Source organism: Podarcis pityusensis, assembly GCF_964106645.2.
Source record: "Podarcis pityusensis genome assembly, chromosome: 1".
Classification (NCBI taxonomy): domain Eukaryota; kingdom Metazoa; phylum Chordata; class Lepidosauria; order Squamata; family Lacertidae; genus Podarcis; species Podarcis pityusensis.
Genome location: NC_138028.1, coordinates 93,027,128 through 93,043,007, shown reverse-complemented (window position 1 = coordinate 93,043,007; position 15,880 = coordinate 93,027,128). Strand labels below are relative to the sequence as shown.

General features: G+C 41.7%; 1 protein-coding gene across 6 annotated transcripts in view; it reads left to right on the top strand.

The window, feature by feature from the left end:
* Positions 1–15,880, top strand: part of ADCY5 (adenylate cyclase 5) — a 190,674-nt gene that overhangs the window by 116,208 nt on the left and 58,586 nt on the right. For all 6 annotated transcript variants that reach the window (XM_081005709.1, XM_081005708.1, XM_081005712.1 and 3 more), the window contains 2 exons: positions 13,895–14,006; positions 14,164–14,291. In XM_081005709.1, the coding sequence (XP_080861835.1) occupies positions 13,895–14,006; positions 14,164–14,291 (240 nt within the window). The remainder of the gene's footprint in view (positions 1–13,894; positions 14,007–14,163; positions 14,292–15,880) is intronic.

The following is a 15,880-nucleotide window of genomic DNA, read 5'->3' as shown; positions in this document are numbered from 1 at the left end:
GAGTGCATATTCAGCAAGAACAGCTTCTTTTATGAATTTTCTCCTTGATTGTTCAGTGTGGCTGGTTGAGAATTGAGCTCAGTTGGTGCTGACCAATGTTGTGGGCAGCACAGCGGTGCTTATGGTTATTTATTTATTTGAAATGTATGTGCTGTGTTTTCAACATGGGATCAAAATGGCTCACTAGAGAGAAAGATTAAAAACTACGTTAGTAATATAATTTTTAGAAAGATAAACTAAATGGCTATATGGACTGATTGAGGCAGATATTATCTGGTTAAAAACATCCCAGTGGCATTCCATTGTGTCAAAAGCTGCTATGGGGCCAGTATATTGACTATTAATTCACATTGACTAATAATCACTTGTTTCACATTCAAGCACCTTTAACTAAAACTAATTCATCCAAGAAGATGGATGGTTTTTCTTTGGGATGCTTCCACACTAGCGTACTATTCTGGAATTGCCATTATTTGTTCCTTCTTTACTGCTTTCTCTTCTTTTTGCCAATCTAATTTAGGCATTGTGTGTGTGTGTGTGTGTGTGTGTGTGTGTTGTAAATAAATAAATGTGCTCAGTGCTTTTTTCAGGGGCACTGAAGGGTATGCAGTACCGGCACCTCTTTTGTTGTTGTTGTTATAAAGTGTTGCACTTACTGTAAGAACTTCATAGCACCTATTTTTCTAGGAGGGAAAGCACTGCATGTGCTTATGTGCAAATAATTATGTGCAAACAATATTCATTGTTATTACACTGTTATACGAATAAACAGTTGAATGCAGTGATTAGAAAACTGCCTCTTAGGATTCTATGTAAATGTAGGGGGAAAACTGCCTGATTTGTTCATTTGGTGTTGTGTGGAATCATAAAGTTCAAATAGGAATTCATGCTGTGCAGACTCTTCAAGCATCTCTATCTTACAGATCATTAACAGAAAGTATGCTGAGAACCTTGGTGGTGCTTTTAATTTCATAAGCTGTGAAGGGCAACTAAAATATTAATAGAAAAATTGCAGTTAACAGAAAAATTGTCAAGATAGTAGCTCTGCAGCAATGGTCAGCATTTTGGTCTTTCCCAGCATCTTGTTGAAGCTACTATTGCTGGGAAAGACAGCTGGCCTCAGAGCCCCTGAGAAAGAAAGAGCTATAAACTCCAGATCAGAAATAGCTATTTTGATAATATTTTCTACTTGAAAGATGGCTCCAGTTGAGAGACTGTGTGAACATTTATGCCTGTTAGAAAGTTGTGAATAAAAACCAGACAACTAACTACATCTTGACTTTGAGAACTTCATTGGAGTATTGGACTAAATCATTCATTCCCAACGTGGTGCCCTCTGGGTGTTTTGGACTACAAATCCCATCAGCTACTTGGAGCATAACCAGTGTTCAAGAGTGTGGGGAACTGTAATCCAAGACACCTGGAGGGTATCAATTTGAGGAAGGCTGGGCTGAACTTCCTGTAGCCAATCAGAAGCCGCACTTTGGTTTCCGAACGTTTTGGAAGTCTGAAGTTCTGGAAGTTGGAAGTTCTGAAACGGATTCCGTTTGACTTCCAAGGTATGACTGTACAAATCAGTTGGAACTCCAAGTGATTATTTAATACAGCTCCTGGTATATAGACTGCAATAGCTAAGTCAAAACTGATTTAGTTCACTACTTCCACCATAGACAATTTACATATAATAAAAGAAAGGGGGGAGAACTTGAGTATAAACATCTCCATTTGCTTGTTTTTCATCGCTCAACTATTGCTTATTATTCTCTGAAAAACTCACTGGGTTAAAACAGCTTAACTTTAAAAGAAAAGAATAGAATAGAATAGAATAGAATAGAATAGATACACGGTTTTAAAAGTATTATACGTGAATATACCATAAGCACAAATGTCTGTAATAAACATTAATGTACTAGGTTGCAAAATACACAGTTGACCCTAGTGCTTCTGCTAACTAGGGTTGACAGTTTACTAAAATAATATTTAGAGATACAAGATGCATTTTAATTGTGATGATGCATGCCTTCAGATAGTTCAGGCAACCCACTTTGGAACCCTGACCAGTTCTTAAAAGTCTTTTTCAATTACATGGAATAGATTTTTTCTTTTAATAAAAACTGCTGACATATTAAGACCAGGAATAAGAAAGTTGTACAATGCTTCCGGAGCACTCTGCTTCTTAGTCAAGGCTTGAATTTTGTTGTTCTGTGGCACTATAAATAAAGATATTAGCATCAGTATGTAAATAGGCTTCTATTTTTGTTCAGTGCATTGTTTAGGAAAACTAGGCCAGTTATTCAGTACGAAATGTTTGCTGTGCAGCACTGAGCCTTACCCGTTTTTTCCAGCTTCTTGCTTGTAGGCTTCTTGCTTTTCTGCAAGATATCTCAATTGTGCTTTATTTAAAATGGGGCTGGCTGTGGTAGGCAAATCTAGATTTCCGGAGACTTTGATGATCCTTTGAAACAAAGAACCAGCTCTTCTTAACTGAGCTTTTGTGAGGGCCAGGGTGGTCCAGTCAGTCAGTGCTTGACAGTGCTGTTTGCTCAAACGCCAAAAGCAAGTCTTTACCGCTTATTTTCAGTCTTTAGTCTGTAAAAGGCAAATAATAAGACTTGGCCAGCAGGGGTGTTGCAAAGAGGAACAAGAGCTTAACTGATAAATGACAACGTTTAAAATATTGTGATAGAGAGGTGACACACTCGAGCTGGCCTTCTGGGTTGATACAAAAATCTCTTTGTTTGGAAACATCAGAACACTATCATTACGCCAGGAGTGGGCCCAGAGACTTCTTAGAAGGCAATTGATGCAGTTCTGCTCTTTAAGTTAGGAGGGCATGGCCATATACGTTGCTTGTGTATAGGGTGCCAATGTGTCCTACACTACAGAGGACAGCCTTTTATTTGAAGAGCTGTCCATTCCAAGTCCAGTTCAAAGATAAAGATCCACATGAAGGGATAGCAAGGCCCAGAAGTTGCCCAACAGCTGTTACAGTAGAACCTGGCAAAATGAACAGGCATAAAAGTCACCTGATTGTAGTCTGCTCCCCATTGTGGTGAGATAGACTGTATTTCTATTTAAAGAACAGCATTTGCTTCCCCCCCTCTAAATTTGCACCTATACATATAAATTAGCTTTTAGAATTTTTAAGCAAATCTCTGTCCTCTTTTGTCCACACACACAGCATTACCAAAAAAAGAGAACACCTAGGAAGTCGTGTTGGCGTTTCACTGAGCTCCTTAAAGGAAAAGTGACATATAACTAGAATAAAGGAAGGCAGGCAGGCAGGTGGTGGTGGTGTGTGTGTGTGTGTGTGTGTGTGTAAATTATTGTGTTACAGTGCAGTCATAACCCTATCTACTGGGGCGTGCTATTGAATTCAGCTTGAGATTTCATAACAAGTAATGCAAGAAACAGTAAACGGAACTCCTAGACCCACTCTATAAGGTACAAAAATAACTTTTTCATGAATTGAAATCATAATGTCCAACTCATCAATGTGAGATGTATAGATGCTCTATTTATATACTGTTTATATGTGTCGGGGGGTGTTGGGCATGTGACCAGATCAGCAGAAAGTTGGCTTTTTGTTTTGGAAAGCACAGTGGGAAACCAAAACTAGGAAAGACATTATATAAAGCTTGTTTTATTCTTTCGCTCAGTAACATTGTGTTGAACTAAATTGTTCCATCGATATCCAGCTGTCTTGTCATTGTGATGGGAACACTAAGGACCTCAGTGATGACAAATAGTGTTTGTGTATCTTCTCCTTTTATATAACTTCAGGTCTTTCTCTTGCACTCAAAGGACTATTTTCAGATCTGCTTTTATATAGTTTATTTTCTTTAAGATTTCTGGCTTCCTAAGTGGTCATTTGATTTCATGAAGAAACAATCCAGCATTTTATCTTTATTTTCTGGTATAGCTTTTATTTATCTTCCTGGGTCTGCAAATTTAACACCAGCAGGTAGCTTTCCAAGCACAAGTTAGTAGAAGAAGTGATTCCCCTAAATTATCCATTATTCTCTGAAAGGCCACCATAGGATATCTTTAACAGAACTATACTGTGCTTAGTTTAAGCTTCTGTAAGTTTCTCCCAAACCATTCAGTGATTTTCTGGTAACGTTTTGCTAACTGTAGCTACAATTATTTATTGTATGCAATAAAGTTGGAGATCAAAACTTTTTTTGATAATTAAACAACTTTTTAGAATAATTAGGTCAATAACGTCCTTAGGAGGACAACCAAATTTAAGCACAAATTCGACCCACAGCTGTGAGGCATTTGCGAGCTTTTTTGCGGAGAAAGTCCTGTTGCTCCGCCGTGACCTCCCTGCCAATTTAGATACAGTGACTGAACTGGAGGCCCCTCGACTGACTTCAGGTCCAGTGTTGGACCATTTCAATCGGATACTCCCTGCTGATGTGGATAGATTCCTCCAAGTTGGTAGGCCCACCACCTGCCTCCTCGATCCGTGCCCATCTTGGCTGATTAGGGAGTGTCCAGATGTTGCGCGGATCCCCCTGGTTGAAATTATCAATTTGTCCCTTGACACGGGGACATTCCCAGGGGAACTGAAGGAAGCAGTAGTGTGTCCACTCTTAAAGAAAACTTCATTAGATCCCTTAGACCTATCCAATTACCGCCCAGTTTCAAATCTTCCATATCTGGGTAAGGTAATTGAGAGAGCAGTTGCTGAACAGCTTGGTAGGTTTCTGGAGGAAACATCGGCTTTAGATCCATTTCTGTCCGTTTTCCGTCCTGGTTTTGGGACCGAGACGGCTCTGGTTGCCCTAACAGATGATCTCCGTAGACAACTGGATCGAGGCGGGTCAGGACTTCTGATCCTTTTAGATTTGTCAGCAGCCTTTGACATGGTCGATCATGATCTTCTGGACCACCGCCTCGCAGATGTAGGGATACAGGGCATAGCCCGTAACTGGCTGTGCTCTTTTATCTCTGGTCGGGGACAGAGGGTGGCACTAGGGAGGGAAATGTCGCGCCATTCCTTGGTGTGTGGAATGCCGCAGGGCGCAATTCTCTCCCCGATGCTTTTTAACATCTTTATGCGCTCCCTTGCCCAGATTATCCGGAGCTTTGGGCTGGGCTGTCACCAATATGCTGATGACACTCAGCTCTATCTGCTGATGGATGGCCACACCGACTCGGCCCCGAACACACTGACCAGATGCTTTGAAGTTGTGGCTGGATGGTTTTGTGGGAGCCGATTGAAACTAAATCCTTCGAAGACAGAGGTCCTATGGCTGGGTCGGGATGGCATGGGGATGAGGGACCAACTCCCTTCTCTTGCGGGGGCCCAATTAGTGCCATTGCCTTCCGTTAAAAGTTTGGGTGTAATCCTTGATGCCTCCCTTTCCATGGAGGCGCAAGTTACAGCAACAGCCAAGGTGACATTTTTCCACCTTCGCCGCATCAAGCAGTTGGTCCCTTACCTTTCCCGCCCTGACATGGCCACAGTGATCCATGTGACGGTCATCTCCAGGCTTGACTACTGTAATTCGCTCTACGCGGGGCTGCCCTTGAAGCTGACCCAGAAACTCCAGAGGGTGCAGAATGCTGCAGCGAGGCTCTTCACGGGGTCTCTGCCATGGGAGCATATTCACCCAGTGCTTTTCAAACTGCACTGGCTCCCGGTAGAGTACAGGGTCAGATTTAAGGTGCTGCTTTTGACCTTTAAAGCCCTTCACGGGCTAGGACCCTCGTACCTACAGGACCGCCTCTCCCGGTATCCCCACGGAGAGCCTCAAGGTCCTAAACCCTAGTGGTCCTGGGCCCTAAGGAAGTTAGATTGGCTTCAACCAGAGCCAGGGCCTTTTCAACTCTGGCTCCGGCCTGGTGGAACGCTCTGCCTCATGAGACCAGGGCCCTGCAGGATCTGATTTCTTTCTGCAGGGCCTGTAAGACAGAGTTGTTCCGCCTGGCCTTTGGCTTGGAGCCAATTTGATTCCCTCCCTCTCTTTCTTTTTTCCTTTCCTTCTCCTCCTGCGATGAGGCTACATTTTAATATTTTAATGTTTCAATATTTTAATGTTGTATTTTAATTTTGTTTTTAAGTTGTAATCATTCAACTTGTTTTTATTATTGCTTGTAAGCCGCTCTGAGCCCGGCCTTGGCTGGGGAGGGCGGGGTATAAATAAAAATTATTATTATTATTATTAAAAGTAGTTTAGAAGAAAGGGATTTTCCTGAGACTGAAAAATTAGCACTAAATAATAACTAGTTCTTCTAAACATAATTCCTTGTAACTTCATTGATAGTTTTCTAATTCTTTTGCTAATGTAAATTAAGTTGTATGTGACTGAGGTGTCTAGGCCAGGGGTCAGCAAACTTTTTCAGCAGGGGGCTGGCCCATTGTCCCTCAGACCTTGTGGGGGGCCGGACTATAATTTGGGTGGGGGGAAATGAACGAATTCCTATGCCCCACAAATAACCCAGAGATGCATTTTAAATAAAAGCACCCATTCTACTCATGTAAAAACACGCTGATTCCCGGGCCATCCGTGGGCCAGATTTAGAAGGCAATTGGGCTGGATCCAGCCCCCGGGCCTTAGTTTGCCTACCCATGGTCTAGGCACTGCCATAAGAAAATATATATAGTTTTTTTTTCTTATGGCATTGGAAATTTTTAAGCATGTATTGGATGGTCATCTGTCACAGATGCTTTAGTTGAGATTTCTGCATTGCAGGAGATGGACTAGATGACCCTCAGAATCCCTTTCACCTCTACAAATCTATGATTCCCTAGTATGGAATTTGCCTTTTTCCACTCCTGTCGTACACTGGGTTGACAACTTATTCAAGCTATCTACTGTGACCCCAAGGCCTCATTCCTAGTGTGTCACCCTCAGTTCAGACCCCATGAGCATATATGTGAAATTAAGATTGAGTGGGACCAGATAGACCTCAGGATCCCTTCCAACACTACAATTTTATGATTCTGTTAATTCTGTGAAGTGCAACTGCTATATTTATTTTACAAGGTTAGAATCATACAGTTAAAATAGAAAGGCTTTTTCTAAAGAGTGGTATTCTTTTTGTGAGCATTCATTGTCATGATACTTAAATGGGCACATTTGAAGTTTCAGTTAGCCGAGGCAGATGAAATTTGTACTCATGATCATCAGGCAGAAGCAAGAAACCTCTAGCTCTGTTTGTGGAGGCAAAGACATAAGCTGGTGTAGTTATTTTGCACATGAACTTCCTTGTGATATGTCAACATGGATATCTTGGGAGGTGGTAGAATCCTGGGCCAAAGAGTACTGCTCTTCCTTTCCACAAATAACTTTTCTTCCAGAGAGGAATTTTGCACACTCACATATTTTCTGCAGAAAATCTATAGGTGAATTCCAATGGAAGACAACTAAAGCAATTCAGTTTTACTGTGTCAACATATAAATAGACCATTGCATATGTAGTCATATGCAAGGTCAGATCATTGCTGGAAAATCTCTGAAGCTATCACCTGCTGTCTGTCTGGATGATGCTGAAGCATGCTTGTTTTAATGTATTGCAATTTCTGTGATGTGCCATGGAAAAAATTTATATACCCATTATTATGGAACTGTTCTGGTATTAGAAATACCCCCCCCCCCCGAAGTCCATGTTTCAGATCTCATTTCAGCCACACATTGGTCTTAAGGCAAGCCACTGTTTCTCAACCTCAGCAACAGGACTCAGCAGTACTGATCTGCTTTAGAAAATGCCACTAATTAAGTGGACTCTAGCCCACTAAAGCTTAATCTGTAATTAACTGGTTACTCTTTAAGGTGCTATGAGTTAAGTACTCCAAACACTCTAAAATGCTCTTTGAATAATTGGTGCCTGTTTCCGCCCTGTACCTTTTCTCTTGTGTGTTGTGTCTTTTCAATTGCAAGCCCGCATAATTGTATGAAAGCCACCCTGAGAGCCTTTTTGGCTGAAGAGCAAGGGTACAAATGCTCTAGATAAGATCAGAAAATAAATAAAGATTGAAATGTAAAATGGAGGGAGCTAGTCTTGACCCATTCTTGGCTTTAATCAGATCAATAAATAATTACATTAGGGTTTTCTTTGGCTATCACTCGTAGCCAAGTAATATTGTCTTCCATGAACATGATCTTCACTTACAGTGAGTCCGTAAGTGACTATGGAGGCCAATTCTGGATCCACACGTCCTTCCACATAGAAAACATAGGGTTCCAAACAGAAGTTGATCATGTGAGGGTTTACCAAACTCTTAGCACGTTTCTCCCTTTCGTCCTGAGTTTGAGCGTCTTCAAAGTCCATGACACTTTTGGTAAAGTCTGTTCTCCAACTGAGTGCTCGCAGGCCAGTGTTTCCCAACTGTCGGTGTTTATACAACATTTTTAAAGATTTGCCTTGAGAGAGTCTTTAAACCTATTTTGTTGACTACCAGCATTATGCCTTTCATTTTTAATTTCGGAATAATAGTTCCTTTGGAAGGTGGCTTCCGGGGTGGTGCCATCGGCAATGGCGGACTCCCTCTGAACTGGAGGGACTAGCTCCGCGCGAAACGGGTCTTTTCCGCTACAGCGAAGCGGGGACCCTTTCAAAAATCACAGGCGGATGAAGCCTGTGACCATGGGACTCGGCGGGCACCTTTAGCGCCCCCCCAACTCGCAAAGGAACCCACAAACGGGTTCCAAAGTGAAGAGGGGGAAGTGGCGCGGTGCTGTGAGTCAACTGCTATTTCCGTGGAGCGAAGCCGCATAGCCGTTGCCGGAGAGCGCTGCCTTTTTCCTGGGACAATTTGGACTCTAAAATAAGCACCCGTGAGTACTTAGACTTTGAACAACTGGACATTAGATGGGGACTTGCGAGCAGAAAGGAATTGGATTTTAAAAATCTATTTCAATTTGGTACGGAACGGGAAGGTCTAAACAGGAAGTCAGCCTTCCGTTCTTCTGTAGACAGAATAAAGCAAAGACAACGTAAACTAGAGCTCAGAAAATCGCTTTGAAAGGATTGGATTACATCATTTAAAATTGTGGAACCCCCCTTCAACAGCAGGAGAAGAAGGGGGATCTTTTTTGGACTGTTTAAAGTGAGCTTAAAGTAAAGCAACTTTCCTCCGTCCTGATCCTGGAGCGGGGTGTCAGGACTGACGTTTGAAGTTCATTGACCAGAGACAAACGTTTTTGACAGATAGCTAAAAGAAGAGAAACATAGTGATTCCACTGTTTCCCTTCGCATTTCAAAGGAACAAATATTGACAAAGTATCTCAAAAAGGGAAACTTTGTTGCAAGATCAAATAGAAGTTTTCCCCCTAGAGGGAGACTGTGAAACTGTAACCAACTCCAGGGAGCCGGCAGCTGTTTACAGATTACAATCGTGGGAATAGGCATTTGACCTTGCAGGACAATGTATTCAGAAGCTTTGTTGTGTGCTTTCTACAAAACAAATGCCCTACTGGAACAGTTACATGAGAAGGTGAATTTGATGACGACTTCGACTAGAAATTTTGAACAGGCAGTGGGAAATTTTGAACAGACAGTGGGAAAATATGTGGAGCCCACCCAGGAATTAAATCAGGAGTGTGTCCTGACAGAACAGGCCCAACAGGAATATGAGTTTTCGGATTTGACAAATGAACTTGGAAAAAGCCAGATTTGGAAAGAAAAAGTTTGGTTTGGCTTGGAAATGGGGGGCTGGATTGACCCCCCTATGCTGGGATGTTTGGACTTTTCAAATCTGGCAATGGGCCGTGAGATGTTTGGGATTGTGGGGGCTCTTAATTTTGGAGGGTCTTTGAAACATGCTTTTAAATACCATATGGAATTCAGTGCTGAATATGCAAAAGGGGCTGATCTGTCGAGAAGGGTTAAAAATATTGCCAAGCTGGAGTTACTACGAGCAGGAGACAAGGGAAAATACAGTTACAAATATGAAGAAGAGCTGCGAAAGGGACATGGAAGAGACTTGAGGGCCTCAGATATAAGGTTGCCAGGTTAATGGGCCAGATCAATGGGATAATAAGGACTGACAAAACCCGGAACCAGGAGGAAGGGACGTTGGATGAAGATTGGATCTGTTTGTATTTCTTTTTTCTACCATTAGAACTGTTTTATTAAATTGATGAATGTCAGAAAAATGTTGGAATGAAATTACTCGGCTTTAGTAAAGATGTTTAAAGAATTATGAAAGAATATTATGGTTATGAGAAGTTGGTAAGGATAAGATTTAAGTTTTAAGCTTTAAGGTTTATTTTCTTATAGAAAGATAAGATCAAAACTGTTTAGGGTAATGTAATGACAGAATATTATGAAATATGGAAAGGATTTGCTGGGATAATTAATAACTAGGATACAAAGAAAGGGAGGAGGAGGAGGTCAAAGAAAGAAGGTAATGACAGTTGAGGATTCGAGAATAATGAATTTGTTTTTAAATGTTCTTAAATTGTATTTTTGTTTTTTTTCCTGTCTTTTTTTTCTTATTTTTGAATTTGTATTTGTATGGTTGGAAGGGGTTTGTTTTTTTTTCCTTTTCTACTTTGCTAACTATTTTTATTTTGTATTTTCTTCTGCTTTTATTTTATGTTGTAACACTTTGAAAATTTCAATAAATATTTTATATTAAAAAAAAATAGTTCCTTTGGAAGACAATATTCAGGCATCAAACAACATGACTAGTCCAACGAAGTTGATGTTGAAGAATCATTGCTTCAACACTGGTCATCTTTGCTTCTTCCTGTACACTGGCATTAGTTCACCTGTCTTCCCAAGTGATATGTAACAAATTTTGGAGTCACCATTGATGGAATCTTTCGAGGAGTTGGAGATGGCATGGTCCATTTTTCAGTAGTACAATAGCTTTGTAAACAAGCATTTTGGTTTCCCTGCAAATGTCCCGGTCCTCAAACACTCTGCACTTCAATCGGGAGAAAGCTGCACTCGTAGAGCTCAGGTGATGCTGGATTTCAGCATCAATGTCAGCCCTTGTGGAAAGATAACTGCCCAGGTAGGAGAAGTGATCAACACTTTCCAATGTTACACCATTGCGTTAGATTTGTGGCACTGCAGAGGGGTTGTTTTGTGCTAGTTGGTGCAGCACTTTGTTTTTTGGGATGTTGTGCAATAGGCTAAGCTTTTCGTATGCGTCTGTGAATATATTTAGGATGGTTTGGAGGTCATCCTCTAAGTGTGTACACACTACGTTGTCATCAGCATACTGAAGCTCTATGACAGAAGTTATGGTGACCTTTTTCTTTGCTTTCAGCCTGCTCAGATTAAAGAGCTTTCCATCTGTTCAAAAAATGATTTCTACTCCAGTATGGAGTTTCCCTTCGACAAAGTGTAGGATCATGGTGATGAATATAATAAAGTTGGGGCGATAACACAACCCTGTTTAACACCTGATTCCACTGTGAATAGTTCACTTTGAGAGTCACTGTTATCTGCAATTGTTGCTGTCATATTATCATGGAGGAGCCAAAGGATATTCACAAATTTATCTGGGCAGCCGATTTTGAGAAGGACAGTCCCCAGGGCATTACGATTTACAGTGTTGAAGGCCTTTGTCAGGTCAATAAACACCATATACAGGGGTTGGTTTTGCTTTCTGCATTTTTCTTGAAGCTGTTGAGTGGTGAACATCATGTCCACTGTCCCCCTAGAAGGTCGAAAACCATTTTGGGATTCAGGAAGGGTAGCCTCAGATATTGTTAGGAGATGTTTTGCTAAGATCCTTGTAAGAATTTTGCCAGCCGCAGCTAATAGAGATGCCTTGATAGTTTCCGCAATCCATTCTATCACCTTTTTAAAAGAGATTGGTAATTTTGGCATCCCTGAAGTCTCCTGGGATCTCCTCATTAGAGTCATTGAGCTTGGTTTATCTTTTGAACATCATTTTGGTGTTGCGGTATGCTGTTGAAGCTAAATAATGTTAGTTTGCAAGGTCATGTATAAAAAGCAATGCAACTTGGAAACATACTGTGAGCCTTATTATTTCCTCCTGTGGATTATGTAGTACAGTGAATATTATAAATTTTTTTATAAGAAAAATAAATCAAAGGTAAGGAGCATAAAGAAATACTATTACAGCAGCTTGTAAGCAGCATAAGCAGGTTGGACATTATTATTGAACTTGTTCCAAAACATTACCCAAAAAACCACCAATATTTTCTTAAACCTGTTAAGATGATTGACATGTATTGTTTTGTAATCAGTTACAATGGTCCAAATTTCTCAGTTGATTTCAATATAGTAAGAGAGATGTTTTGCCTCTCAATTTTTAGCTGTTATAATCTTAGCAGCAATTATAATGTTGGACATTATTTCTTCCAAGAGAACAGAAGAGGTGGTTCAGCACCACCCTACCCTTGTCTAGTTGACTGTGCTGTGAGAGTCATTGCCTCTAAAGCGATCTCTCTCTGTGTCCATTGTCAAAGAGGGAGATACAATAAATTGCCCCTGGGATGCCCTTCTAGGGACCATAGGAGTGCAGCGCCTCTCTCTCTCTCTCTCTCTCTCTCTCTGTGTGTGTGTGTGTGTGTACACCCACACCATCCTTCTGTTGTGAAAAGAAAGTTCATGGTGATTCACAACATATTAAAAATAAACAAAAGCGGTTTCACAGAACGCGTAACAGTGGCATCTAAAATATGGAGGTGATCAGATGACCATACACAGTACATTTCAAATTACTATTAATCCTCAATAATTATAAACGATCAATAATAAATTCAGGTGGAAAGTAGTAGAGCAGGAGTTGAAAGGTCCTCTGGTTTCTACCTACCCAGTGAAGTAATTTCACAGGCCTGTGAGGCAGGGATTAGTCTTTTGGAGGCAGGGCTTTCCTCACTTGGTTTAACAGCTATTCTTGATTCTGCTATAATCATTATTATTAACTTGTGAGTATCTTAACCTGTTAATATGATGAGCTTAAGCAATGCTTCACATTTCTGACTCAGCATAAGTGGAAAGGGATGGGGAGCACCTAGTAATGGTCAGCTGAGTCACTGAAACAAAAGTACAAAGCAGTGTAAGTACAAGTATGCAACCTTTATTTTTTTAATGTTAATTTAGTGGAATCAAATGAGGTGTATACTAGTATACTGGTCATCTATAAATGTAGGTAAAGTTGACCATGTTTTTATTATATGCATTTTAGTATTTTGTGTAAAAATGTATTATAGCCTTGTAATGAAAAAATATGTGTGGGTGGGTGGGTGTTGTGCATCCCATTGACAACGACAATGTTGATAAATTTATATACCACTTGGTATAAACTTGAATCACTATATCATTTGTTAAAATTTAAACTTATCCCAGAATGGCATAGAGAGCTATTAAACTGAGCATATTTAAAGTACTGATTTGTGGAATGTAAAGCAGATATAAACTATGCATTGGTCCGAATTGTCTTGTGCTATATCTTCAGTCACTTGGTCTTCTTTGTGGTCATACGACCCCTTTCATGTTAAAACTCAGAGCACAAATAGCAAAGAAGAAAACTAAGAGCCATGCAATATATGCAGTTTAGCTAGCACAGTCAACCCATTGAGCTCTTACACACAGAGCTTTTTTTTGTTTTTATTGCTACCTGGTCAGAGATATTTGAGACTGTATCTGAGAAACAGTATATAGCCTCTCTCTTGTCGGGCTGCCCTGATAAATTCATCAAAAGAGGATGAATTATAGGATGTCTCAAAGAAGAAAAAATTACACAATGGAAAAACATATATTAAGAGTTTTAGGGATTCTCACCTATACTGAAACTGATTTCTCAATGGTATTTTAAGGAGTCCAACATAGGGGCATGCTCTTAGGGATAAGGAAAGTTCTGCATAACTTTGTAGATGGCAGAATGAATGAGAAACATTTATTTACCAATACCTGTGTTTTCCACTGTTTTCTTTCCCCTTTACTATCCTTGCAGCATTCTCTTTGCCGACATTGAGGGCTTTACCAGCCTGGCCTCCCAGTGTACTGCCCAGGAGCTGGTGATGACGCTGAACGAACTCTTTGCCAGATTTGATAAACTTGCAGCTGTAAGTTTTCTCTTCCTTCTGCTTCCCCAAATGTATTATAATGGTGCCTTTCGCATGATGTTGCTTTAGACTTTTGCAAAAAATTTCATTGCCTTAAGCGGCAAACTGTTAACATCCTGAAGTAAAAGTGTTTATTTTTCTTCTTATTGTTTTGCAGGAGAATCATTGTTTACGTATAAAAATCCTAGGCGATTGCTATTACTGTGTGTCTGGGTTACCCGAGGCAAGAGCAGACCACGCGCACTGCTGTGTTGAAATGGGAATGGATATGATAGAGGCTATCTCGTAAGTACCAAGCACCACAGGGAGGGGCAGTGGATAAATAACAAATATATATTGTATGTGTGTGTGCTTCCAATTAATTTTATATCTTGTAAATCATTGTGACTGTTTCATACCAGCAAGTCAAAGTCTAGCTCCGACCAAATGTTTGGGTGGAATAGGAGAGAGAAAGCTTCTGGTACTGGGGGAAAGCCCCAGATACAAGTGCAATAAAGAAGACTGGGTGGGGGGGAGGACATTGTTCCACTTGCAGCAGCTGTGGTATGACCCACTGAGTACTTGTCATCCCTGCACTATACATGCAGCAAAGTACTTGTGCAGCTCTTCAGCACAGGGAAACACAACACTAGAGAATATTTACTTGATTTGTCAAGTGCAAAAAAGAAGGAAACAAATGTATGAAGCAAATGTCCCCGAAGAAGAGTGTATGCTTGAAATATCAATATGATGAATGTTTAAGGAATTTAAATATACTGGAATTGGAGGGGGGGACCTTGCATTGTCCCTCCCCTTTTGTAGTTCTACTTCCTTCATGTTGGTTTTTCAAGAAGTCACTTACTATTGTTTGGAGTCAGTAAAGCAACAAACTGACCATGGTGAAGTTTTTGGTAGCAAATCCTCAGTGCTAATTTACAAGTATCTTATTAACAGCGGCCTATGGAAGTGCCAAACCTGTAGAATGGAAGAAGCATATTTGGGTCATGGGTTCCTATTAGGGCAAAGTGGTGGTACAAACGGTGTGTTGTCACCATTTTCCAAGACTGCATACAGTGGTGCCCCGCAAGACGAATGCCTCGGAAGACGAAAAACTCGCAAGACGAAAGGGTTTTGCGGTTTTTGAGGTGCTTCGTAAGACGAATTTCCCTATGGGCTTGCTTCGCAAGACGAAACGTCTTGCGAGTTTGTTTCCTTTTGAAGCGGGAACTGGGCTGGCAGGGAGCGAGCGAGGGAGCGACCTACCTTTTCCAGAGGGATCCTCTTCTGAAGAGGGCACAGAGGAGGCAGGTGGGCTGGGATCCAGCGGATCTGGCTGGGTCTCTGTGCCGCCGCCACCTCTGTCTCTCTTTCTCTCTCCCCCTCCCCACGTGGCTGCTCCATTTTGCCCTAACTGCGCGAAGGCAGGAGGAGGCGGGACAAAGGAGGAGGAGGAGGAGGAGGCATCCACTGCGCTTGGGCCGCCGCGAAGGCGCCTTTGCGGGGGTGGGAAGAAGCCGGGAGCAGCTGCCGAGACTGTGGGGAGCCCGGCGGCGTGGCGCAAGGTAACTGGGGGAGCAAGGGAGAGTCCGCACCGGGCGCTTCGTGCGTCCACCCTCGGTTCCTGGGCTCGAACTTCCTTTGGCACCTCGTGGAGAGAGAGGGAGAGGAGCGGGCTGGGGCTTTGATGTGGGACGCGGTTTGGCGGAGCGAAGACGCGGCAAGGCTTGGCGACAGAGGAAGGGGGGCTGTTTTCGTGGGGAGGTGGGAGGGGGTGCCTTTGCCTCTTCCCAGCAACAGACCCTCCAGGCTGGGGAAACTCCTCCTGCTGGGGAGCGACCCGCTTTGTGCTTTGCCCGCTATCCCATTATAATACAGTACCAGGGTGCATCCGTGCT